Source organism: Meleagris gallopavo, chromosome 6, assembly GCF_905368555.1.
Source record: "Meleagris gallopavo chromosome 6, MGAL_WU_HG_1.1, whole genome shotgun sequence".
Taxonomy (NCBI): domain Eukaryota; kingdom Metazoa; phylum Chordata; class Aves; order Galliformes; family Phasianidae; genus Meleagris; species Meleagris gallopavo.
In genome coordinates, this window is record NC_139409.1 from 12765705 (window position 1) to 12777731 (window position 12027).

The 12027-nt window shown below is 37.9% G+C and overlaps 1 protein-coding gene across 1 annotated transcript in view; it reads right to left on the reverse strand.

The window, feature by feature from the left end:
- Positions 1 to 4493: 4493 nt before the first annotated feature.
- CCNY (cyclin Y) overlaps positions 4494 to 12027 on the reverse strand; it is a 115281-nt gene continuing 107747 nt past the window's right edge. Inside the window, exon 10 of the mRNA XM_085227070.1 lies at positions 4494 to 6968. Coding sequence (XP_085083196.1) covers positions 6852 to 6968 — 117 coding nt within the window. The 3' untranslated portion in view covers positions 4494 to 6851. The remainder of the gene's footprint in view (positions 6969 to 12027) is intronic.

Below are 12027 nucleotides of genomic sequence, written 5' to 3' on the forward strand. Positions count from 1 at the left end.
GCAGCTTTGTCCCATTTAGTACTTTATGGCAGAACCCCCAAGACCCCTTTCTGTGGTGTCTGGGAAGAGCACTCTGCATTAACACCCACCCAAACTGCCAGAAGCTCAGAGCAGGGAACAGCAACCTGCACTTCAACTAACGTGCTCTTCTTGCTCTTCTTGCCTTCAGTGCAGTCTGATTCACCAGTTAGAGTTTCCAGCTCCACTAGTGCTGGTGAAGTCATGGGCCCGCTCAGCCTTGCTGCTGGCCTTATGCTGCTTCAGTTCAAGGCCAAAACCACTGTACATGCTGCAAAAAAGGTTTCATAATTCCTGCTGTAATATCCACATTCGGTTAGCAGCAATCTGGCAGTAAGGCAGGCAGTGCTGCTAGTGCAGACACAACTACTGGAGGGCAGACCTGGCCTGTGTGAAACCATCACAACCCATCCACAGGTCTGTGGGCACATCAAGAGCTGCCACACACCGTGGGGAACAGCGGGGTCTCTGCAACACGACGGTCAAACAGCTGTGACTCCAGGCCTGCCCTGTGATGTGCCCAATGATGCAGTCCGGCCTCAGCCCCACGCCTCACCCCCATCACCTGGCACAGCTCTGTGCTGCAGCCCGATGTCATGAGGGCACCTCAAGCCTTAAAAAGTGGTTTGGGGGGGTCCTGTGCAAATCCTGAGGGACAGCACTCAGGAAAACGCACACCACCACACTTGTTTTCAGGCACATTTTATGAAAACACTGAAAACAAGCCAATAGGAGTCTGCTGAAGAAATTAAAGCTCCAGTTATCTTCTCCTGTAAAAACAGTAATTTGTAAAAAATGCGCTTCCCTCTTCTTTTCTTCTGCGTTGCACACGTGATGGAGCACTGGCCCCGAGGCTGTGCTCTCCTTCCCCAGAGCTCTTCAAAAGCCACCTGGAAGTAGGCCTGGCTAATGTGCTCTGGGGAACCCTGTGTGAGTGGAGGCTGGAGCACATGGACTCAGACCCGTGGTTCTGTGATTCACGATACAACACAGAGGGGACGGTTCCAAAAAACAGGCTCTTGCATCACTGTTTACTTACTCATAGCAAGCTGAAGAGCCCAGACAAACGCTCTCTTCAGGAGAGCAAACAGGTTCAGATGACACTTTAAATAATGCTTTTTATATTACCAGATACTATAAAAACTCTCCATCTAATGCAGTTAATACCAAAAACAGCTGCCCGCACGCAATGAAATTGCCAAGAATTCATTTTACATCTGAAATTAAACACGTCTGAAATAGAAAAACTGCAGACTGCAAGTCAACACTGACACTGAGGTAAATACTGCAATTCTAATGCAGGATATTCAAGACTTTCAGATGTTGCTCAGTACAATGTAGTCTTCCTCCTTCTATGATTTATGGCAATACAATCTGCACATCCAGTGCGCTTTAAAGGAAACAGCTGTACCCCTCAATCTGCTTCTCCAAGAAATCTATCATCGTCAAGCTACTCAAAGCATCACTAACATCCTTATTTATTAGCATTGCAGGAGATGCAAATAAATTTACCCTCTTATTTCCTTATATTAAACTACCCATACACCTAATTTTTCTTTTTAACCTTTATAGCATCCCAACTTCCACCTTTTTGACCCCTCTGGTTTCTACAGAAGAATACTTAGTGTGCCTGAAAGACATGAAACACAAGTGTATGATCACAGGATCATCAGTATCATTTAAATAGAAGGCAGCAAGTATATTACAGCTGCCAGTTGCCAACATGCTGTTTACATACAGAATAACTTGTACTAATATTTAAGATAAAGGGGCACACAGAGAAGAATTAGCTTTAGACTCGAAGTGTGCCACAGAATCTCTTACACAAATGAGATCTTTTATTCTAACGCCTCGTTGAGGACAGCAAGCCATATTACCTACATCTTTGTACACTTTTGAAGCAGGTGCTTCACTGCCACTTCCAAGGGGACAAGTGCAAGGTTACCTATAAAATTTTATTGCTTTACTTACCATAGCACTCCAAAAAAAGATGTTCTGGAACTGTGTCGTTCACTGATTAAGCCAGAAAGTTCAACAATTTTGACACTTTGTTGTTAATTGTTGCTCTCAATCTGCGGAAACCATCAACATCTTCACAGTTCATTTTGCCCAGTGCATTGAGTGAACTTTACAAAGTCTTCACAGAGATATTGGACAACTCATATGGGAAATGTAAGTGCGTGGTCACCTATCACCAGAGCAAGCAGTGTGCTTAGCATGTCGTCACCAGAGTATTCCCAACTAAAAAGCAGCTTAAAGTTGCCCCCAAAATGCTGAAGCATATTACATATGGTGTAACAGGCACCCACAGAAAAAGCCACCCTCCTTTACATCAAACTGCATCAGACTAATCATTCGAAAAGAAATGCAAGAGGAACAGCGTAATAATACCACTTTGCCAATTGCCTTTCCTAAAAGTGCCTTCCTGCCCATTCTTTTTTTTTTTATTGGGAAGTACCTGATGACCTAAAGCCCAGACAAGAGAAGTAAAGCCAAGCGTTGCTTTCTTGGCTTTACTTTTCAAACTGTGTTTCTGGGATTTACCAGTCACTTCTTGGAGATTCTTAAAAGAGGACTAAGAAAAGCAGGTTCATATACAACAAAATTATCATTATCATCAGCGGCTCTTCTTATTATTCTTGTTTCCTTTTTTAAAGCATTTTCTCTTATCAGCAGTTACGTATCTTCCATCAGTACCTGTAAACTAAGGCAACTCCAACTCTCACCAGTTCTGTGGTTTCCTCAAGATGCAGTTCAGCTGGCAAAGAGAAAAAGCAAACAGCAGAAAGATACTTGCTGCACACTTTAGATGTAGCTACTAACATTTCTTTATAGGTCTGGGTCACAGTCACAGAGATAAGTGTTCAGATTTGCATTGTTTTCTCAGAACATGTTAGAGATACCAAACGGGCACTCCACTGCAGAGGTAGGTAGATATTTTCAAGAACTATGGATTCAAATTAAAAAAAAAAATAAAAGTCAGATTACAGAAGCATGTTTGAAACAGTAGTGAGAAAGTGCTAAAAGCCAGGTTGAGTAAATTCTTTATACATGCCTCAGAGAAACAGAGCGCCACATGAGTCTGCAACGGATGGGCAGCATTCTAATTAGTAATTTAAACATGTCAAAGGAAAATGCAGTGCTCATTATCAGCAAAGGATTGCTGTAAATAATTTGTTGCTTCAGCTGCTAAAGCTTTGTTTTTTTCTGTTCTGTCATTTCAATTCCTCTGTCCCCTCCCACAGACTGCTATTTTTACATACAGCCAACACTCCCAGATGTCACTTTGTCATCTGCCACCAATACACTGTCACTCTTTTCTGATGAGACTTTTGCTCCTTCTAACCTTTAGTTTGTATCTAAAGTTTGCAGCATTAACAAAGTTGGGAAACAGAGAAAGAGGTGTTAAATAAAAAACAAAGCCTGAACTAAGACTTCAAAAACACTTAAACAAGTCTCCCATCACACATTTACTTTATGTGATAAACTCAGCTAACTACTATAAGGTAAATGTAACTATAAAGCTACACATGCTGATATTTTCCTCTCACAAAAAGACTGAAAAGCAAATTAAAAAAATATAGTTATTGAAAAGGATTCCATTACCCTGCTATTGGATTTTGCATCTTTTTAGTAAGAGAAAATGTGCATCATTCAAAAGACTGATAGGGCTTATTAAAGGGGAAAATGTTTCTTGTCGTTTTTCTTTTATCTGCACTTTATCACGACTCCAACATTATTAGTCTCAAAAGTGTCCATCAGAATGAAATATACAGCTGACAAGAAAAAAATAAACATAAAATGAAATATAAATAAGTCTTCAAACGGAGAAAGGAATTAGGGAAACATCTCAAGTCTGCAGAGGGATGCATGAAAAAAACACAACTCTTAGAAGAAACTTTTTTCAAACATTTATCCAATTATCAATGCATAAGCAACAAACCCAGTGCCCCACTGGCTCAACACAGGAAAATAACTCATTAAGACAATGACACTTGAAGGGACAGGTTTATTACGTCACCTACACCTTTTTGTTTCTGAGCTGGTGACCAAAGCAATAGTGAAAACCTTCATCCAGAAAACATTTACAGCAAATTTTGTTTTGGGTTCTGAAACGAAAACCAAATTTACTTGTGCTGTCAATGAAAACGCTGTCTGGTTCACCTCCCTTCTCAAGCCCTGGGTGACTCTCTAATCTTGCAATGGCATTTTCCATATAGTAACGCTTAAAAAACTCCACTAAACACAACATAATCCTAAATAAGAATTCATTTTTTAATTACATGGTATAGAATACCTTGCAAACAAAAGACACTTATTCAGATTTCCTGACAGGTACTGGTTGGTTTTTTTTTTGGCAAAGTTGGAACAAACCAGGAGGAAAAGCAAAGAATTGTTTTATAATCACGAGGGAAAGAAATGTCCATTTAAATGTAGAGGATTCATATGGCAAAACTTAAAGAAAAAATCCACACTTACAGCAGATTTTTTTTTAATTCTTAGTGCAAGAAACATAACCAAGTTAATCACAGAATCAGGACTAATTAAGAATATGGAAAATTCTCCTATACAGAGGTAGAGTCCAGTGCACAAGGCTAAAACGATATTCAATAGTCTAAACAAGACTGAGCCAGGTTTTACGGAATCCACTTTTTAAAGTATCAGACTGTATGTACATACATACAATAAATAGACTATACAATCTTTAAAGTAGTTTAATAAACTTCACAAAAATTATAGAAGATGCATTGAGATCTTTACATAATCCAAAGTTCATATATCTATCGCCCAGAAATGGATAAAACCAATATTCCTGATATCAAGTTAAATGGAAAATAGTTTAGCAAAGTGTTGATAAATCAAAATATTTTACATATTCTAAAGCCTAAATTTATGCTTAGAAAGGATGAATTTCAAATGCTTTGAAAATGTTCCTTTTGATATCATCTGTAAAGAGGTTGCAAATGCTTTGATTGGCATTTGTATTGTTATACTTTCCTTACATTCCACGTTCAAGGGAAAAATGGACTTGGAGACTCACAGTTCCGATGCATTGGCACAACAATGATGAGAATTAGATATTTTCAAGGCCCAAAGGACATCAGGAGAATTTACGGACAAAACCTTCATGTCACAAACCACGCAAATCACATTAGAAGGTTAACAGAAACTGTTTGGTATCACTACTTGAATCCTGCTAGTGCCTCTCCACCTGGAGGCATCCGATCCGCACTGCACTGAAGCAAAGGGTGCTTCTCAGGGCCTCTAGGTTTGCTACAAGCCCATAGGGCTTAATGAAAACAAATAAGGAATCTTTACAGTTTACCACAGTAGTGCATATATCAGGGAAGTCTGCTGCCACTCACTTCAGTGACAGTCACAAAGAAAGAATTTCAGGGAACTGAGAATTTTCAACCGTATCTTTCTAAACCATGCAAAAAAATAAAAATCAAAAAAATAAAAATAAAAATAAAAATAAAGTTCTTATTGCCCAAGGGGGCAACAGCCATGGTAGGAAGGAACTAGTAACAACAACAGAAGAGCTTAATAATTAGAGTTGAACATTTTGTTCACGGTTTGGTTATTTTTAATTTCTATAAGTGCTCACACTGAAAAAAATATAAGAGTTTGTATTTTAGCTTCAAAACCAAATCTGCTTGTGAGAAGTACCTTGTTAAAATGTGTATTCTGCTCTTCTGTAGACCTTCTCAGTGAAACTTATAAAATTATTTTTTATTTTATACAAACAGACTTACTTTGTTTTAAAGTAAACACATACAAATTGAGAATATTGCTTGCAACAATGGACCTGGAGGTGAATGAATGAACTAGTCTAGGCCATACAAAACAAATCTGTCTCTAAATGAATTCTGCTAAACTTCTAATGCTATGAAAATCTGCAAAAAGGATCACAAGACCTGTTGCAAATTTCAGATATTTGGCCCAAGTCTTATAACTATCATCATCTGAATACATTAACAACTGTATCTTTGTACTAAGGAAAAATAATTGATTCCAAGAACTTAGGAAGGCACACGCACCCAAGTATACTATAAATAAAACACATCATGGAATTATGAACCATCTTCTGATCCCTGTACACACTTTTGGTTCAGCACTATGGTCAAGTTCTCTCTTTTGAAATACAATAGAAGGCATAAGAGAAATATAACATATGCATAATAATTATGAAGAATAATGCTAATAACAGCTTACAGAGAAAAGTGCAGTGAAAAAAAACAACACTATTTATTCAGGGGCTTGTGCTACTGTAAATACAGACTTGGTATTTGCTGCTGTGCAAGGGGAAGAATTTTTCCTGGGAAGCAGCAATGAGGAATGGAAAATAAAAATTAAGAAAGATATTAAGAGAAACCTTTAAGATGGAACTCTCTGAACGTCACTCCTCTAGTGCACAGTCATCTGACTATGTGGTTCATTTTCATGCTGTCGTTTCTCTTCAAAAGCACAGCACATTGAAAAATGGCACAGTTCTGAAATAGTTTTTCTGCCTCTACTTCATTTTTTGTTTCTACTTCCAAGCACCCGATTTGCTGTTTCCTCATAGAAAGACTAAAGGTGTTAGTGAAAGTGAGGAAGAAATTGTCACCCATCTTCTCTCCCAAACACTGGCTTCTCCACTTCAGCTCCCGCTAGGTACTTTACTCGTGTGCTACACAATGGGGAGGCACTGTAAAGGCAGCTTGACAGATTTAAAAAAAAAAACAAAAAAACAGAAGTCTTTTTCTCTCCTCTCCCTCCCCCCCCAACCCACCCCCAAAAAACTGGATGGATGAAACAGTACGTCCGTAGGAATATTCCAGTCTCCTCTGTTAGGAGATAATAGCAGGAGACCATCTAACCACAGTCAGATTGTCAGCACTGACTGACCGTTTCTTTGCAGATTTCCTGAAGTCCTTGTATTTATCTTCACACAAGCGGGAAATGGCCTGTAACACAAAAGGAAGAAATCTCAATTGCGTTGGCCACAACTGTACAATGTAGGTTTCTACACATAGGTAAAATTACAAAATGGCACTTAGTGAAATCAAACATGTGAAGAACTTGTTCCCAAATCTTACTCGTTTCATTAACCTTATGTTAATCAACACGCTGCCACTGCACTGCCCATCATACTCACTTTTGAAGGACTCAGCTAGCATCTTCCAACCCTTTTCTTTACTGCCTGTGGCAAACCCAGTCAAAACAGCTGACAAGTAACACAGAGTACTTCACTTTCAACAAACTGTAGAAATGTTCATAGAAATTATATCTGGACAGTTCAGGAAGAGAATGGCTTATATTTCCTTTAGAGATGTGCAGCCTGTCCAGATGACTTGCCCTGCTTTGCTAATAGGGGTGATGTTTGCCTCCATTTCTGAAGAACCTGCAGGAGATGGTGACTCCTATGCAAGCTGCTGTCTTACGAGGTGCTGAAGTGTCACTCAGATTCAGAATAATTTTATTTGCATTAAAGATACACAGAAATGTCATAAGAATATCTTTTAAAGAAAGAGACAAAGATTATTCAAAAGTTGAGACTTACTAAATGACACTGAGGCTAATGTTTTACGTTCCTATTGCTCTTAGCCAAGTTTAAAACAAATCTTTATTATGTACCTTTTATATCTCAACCTTGTAAGCATTCGTATGGTTGGGACAGGCTATGGGTTTCATGAGTGAGGATGTTATCTCTGACATTTAAACACGCAAAGCTGCAGAGGAAGGTCATTCCAAGTAGTGCTCAAGGTCAACTCAGAAAATGAGATGAACATATTTCTGTTTACTCAGGAATGTTTTTAAGTGGTATCTTAAGATGGGATGTTTAACAAAAAGTACCGTACAAATAAAAACAGTTCAAGTGTTTGATTATAAAAGAAGGCAATATAAATAAGCAGTCTGACTCCGCTGTGCATCATTCTCTTTCTTAGCCTTTACTTCAACAGCACAGCAAGTCGTAGGAGTCCTAAAATCTCAACTGTCCTCCAAAGATCAGCAGCAGATATGGCAGAATCACACAGCTCCTGCCACTGAGAGCAAGCTCAACTAATTCTACGATAAGTCAGTCACAAAACATGACTAAATTAAGTTTAAAAAAAAGAACAAAAAAAGAACAAACAAACAAAAAACACCAAGAAACCAGCTGCTACTATATAGTTGGAAACCAAATTTCCTTTTGCTATAGCCATTCTTGAATAGTTTTCTTTCTTACTGCAGATGACAAAAACAGTAAAATAACACAACTATTCTTGTTGCTCTGTAGACCATAACTTAATTCACTTAAAATTGCTCAATAATAATTTATATAATTTAACCAAGAACTCAGTGAACTAGGAATGTTTATGCAATTCAGTCAGATTTAAAATCCAATGGATGAAAACATTTGAATCACGAAATAATGTGGCATGTGCTGAGGTGGAGGTCAGCTTCCTTTGGTTGCCAAACCAGTCTCTTCTTTTAGGCATAAAATAGAAATGATAATCACTATAAAAATCACCAGAAAATTGCGTGTACAATAGGAAAATATCCCTGTTCTGGCACTTGGTCAGACAAAACAAAATTTTGCTTGGAAATGGTACTCAATATTTGGCAGTTCCAGTCCCTGGTGATTATTCATATAGATGTAAAACACTGACTGTAGTTTAAAGCAATCCTTTATCTAATGGCGCCAATTAATTTGCAAATAATTTACAAAACAGACATTTGAAAATTCACTAAAGTATCTTGTAACATAGGGGAAAACAAGACAAAAGTGGAAAATTGCAATTACTTACTTTGTCTGTCAGTTAAGATATATCCATATAGGTTGCAACACTGCTCTGTCATCTGATGTATCTATTATTTCTAACACCAGAGAAAACTAATTTCTGCCTGTTGCAAAGTATCTTTTTTCCCGTGAAATTAAAACAAAGTATTATTAAAAAACAGCAACAGCAATCAGGTGGAATTTTGTTCCTTTATCTAGATACTTTACATGGCTCTGGAGGAGATTTTTATCAATGGTAAGGTGGGGGAGGATGAGGAGACAGGGGAGAATAGCAGCAGAGGATAAATTTTGGCTGTATGCACACCACTCTGCAGAGCAGGAAAGCAGGAGTGCTGGCTACAGATTGACCACTGGAAATGCACAAATGCACTCAGCCTTGAGTGCTGCAATACTCTCCAAAATGGGCAAACCAGAGAGAATGTAGGGAGAGTCAGAATATGTAAAAAAGCAGATGACTGAAAGCTGTGATGACGGAGGTACTCCTGAATGCATGGAAAATGAAAAGAAGAATCATCAGGTCACTATTGACAAAAGGAGTCACAGAAGTTTTGCTTTTTAGCTACAAGGTTCTGAGCACACAGGACATGCAAGTCTGCCGTCAATCACTGCAAAAATGGGAAGCCAGAGAGTAGAATGACACTTCTCAATTCATACCTTACAATTTTCTCTCCTCTTTTTACTCTGTTTCATCTATGGAATACTACCTCTTTAGGGTCAAGATAATACAGCACACAGTAGTTGAAAGAGATCTTCCTCAAACACTATCCCAATACTAAAAAGCTGAGACAACACACAGTCCATTCAGTTGAGAGTGCACTAAAAAATGCTCTTACAGAATCTAGTCTGGAAATGAGTAAAGTGCCAAGATCACAAGCAGAAATAGGGTAGGTATGTTTTGCGGACTTATCAGAAGAGCAGAATCTGACTCATATCTATCTCAGTACGTGGGAGAAAAAACAGGTGCAAGAGTAGGAAATTACAAAATAGTGGATTAAGGTTGGATATCTGACAATCTTCTTGGCAGAAACTTCTTGTTAGAAACTAATTTCTCAGGAGAAGAAAAGGAAGCCTTGACATTTGACACAATTAGAAGGAAGGAGAAAACAGAGTACAAAATATGCTGTTCTGAACAAGGAGCACTGACAGGTAGGCTCAATGATTTAATTAAAGATTATTTGCTGTTTTTAACTTGAAAGATTTCATACAATGTGGAAGGGGAGAAGGGGGAGTTATTAAAATGTCATTAAAATGTTTCCTGATTACTAGGTGGACTGATACCACAAATTCAGGATGCTTTCAGGCCACATTACTTTCACTTTATCATTGAAAAGACAAAGCTGCTTCTTTGTATCAGTTGTGGGAACATTAAACAAGGCAAAACATCCCCTACAAAAGCTCCAGAAAGAACTATTTGTTTTAAAAAGCGTTATAACCTCTCTTAGCATTTCCAATCGGATGGATCTTGTCCAGCATTTCCGTTTGACAAGGAACAGTTATCAGTAGCCTTGTCCTCCGGCTTCTTTTGGAATTTTTTTTTTTTTTTTTGTCACTGCTAGGTCAACTTCTTGGTATTTGCAAAAATAGCAACACAGATTCTACCATGAAAGACCTAATGCTTCTGCTTCAGATACTGAACATGACTGTAAAATGCAATCATATCAATGCCAGTAAATAAGTTGCTTGAAATCTCACAACTAAGCAAAGTCTTTTCAATTTACCAGACATGGCAAATCATTTCACTGCATTTGCTATCAGTCTGTTGTCTTTAATCATAGACTGCAGTTTTTCTCTTAGTTTCAGAAGTAGAGAACTCTGGGCTGAAAAGCATAATAGCCCTTGAAAATTGTTGCAGACGCATTCTGATAACTCCTGGCAAGCTATACGGAACTGTGCCCAAGGAATTAGGCTATACATTATGCTGTCAACTCTTTCAAGGGTACACAAAAGACATCCAACATCACCAGGGAACAAGGCAGTTCCCTTCCTTCTGACCACAGAAGAAAGGTAAGGAGCTGGCAGACCAGGTGAAGTCTCACAGCGGAGACTCTTCCTCTTACCTGAAGCCATCCCCTTTGGCTAGCAAGCTTACTTCAGAGCTGCCTTGTGCTAGCAGCACAAACCACCTTCACCTTGGCAGAATTTTTAATAGCGTGGACTTAATTCAAAAATATTCAATTACTTCTTCTTAAATATGCATTCTCTTTAATTAGTCCAGAAAAACCACCAGTATTCTCTTCTTATTTACTGCTATTCTATTTTCTTCTAAAGTTTTAGGAGTTATCTTCATTACCTGTACTTGTAACTCACTGACAGGTTTCAGAAATGTTGTGTACTAGATTCTCTTCAAAAAGAAACATATTTAATTGCAAATGCATGTGAAGGTGATAATTATCAAAACCTAACATCTAATAACTTAGCACACCACTTCCTTTGACGTAAGTCCCAATGATTTTTCATATGTTATTATTATGATTCTTTAACACAAATAAAATCTGATGCAAATTTACATCTCACTTCATATACAGAATTAACTTACATTCTTATTGGAGCTATCTGAGAAATTTGAAGGGAATATTTAGAAATAGAGAAAGATATTCCAATTTAGTGAAATCTGCTTTAATTCTTTCTTCCACCTCGGTTCCCATTACAAGCTGCAAACAAGTTAATAAGTCTTCCCATGCATCATTTCCCTCCAACAAAAACTGTTTTACAGGAGCACTGAGAGTTTCAAAACATGCAATGCTGATGTTAATGCATAGCCATAGAACCTCTAGTGCAAAACTATTATCTAATTAAAACATCCAGTGCTAAAGGCAGTTAGTAGCTAGTGGCAGATTTCAAACTTTGAAAAAAATGTGTACATATTCATGCAATAACAAGCATTTTTGAAAAATCTGACCTAGAATGCTCAAGAAAAAAGATTCCAGCTTTCAAAGTATCCACAATTGCCTGATGATTTAAAATTCCTCCAATGTATGTAAGAATTCACAAAGCCCTGAATTTCACAGGTACATCTGACATAGTGGTTTATGCTCTTGGTGTATTCAGGTCTCCTAATGATGTGTGCTTATTTCTGTCTTATTACTGAGAAAAACACTGCTGAGACAACAGACTTGGATTCACGTGAAATGCAGCATAGCAGGTAACAAGCACAAAGAACACTAATTTTTAGCAAAACTTTTTAATACTCTTTCCTGCACAGTCAATCTTAAGAATAAACAGAACCAAACTGTGAGTAGAGT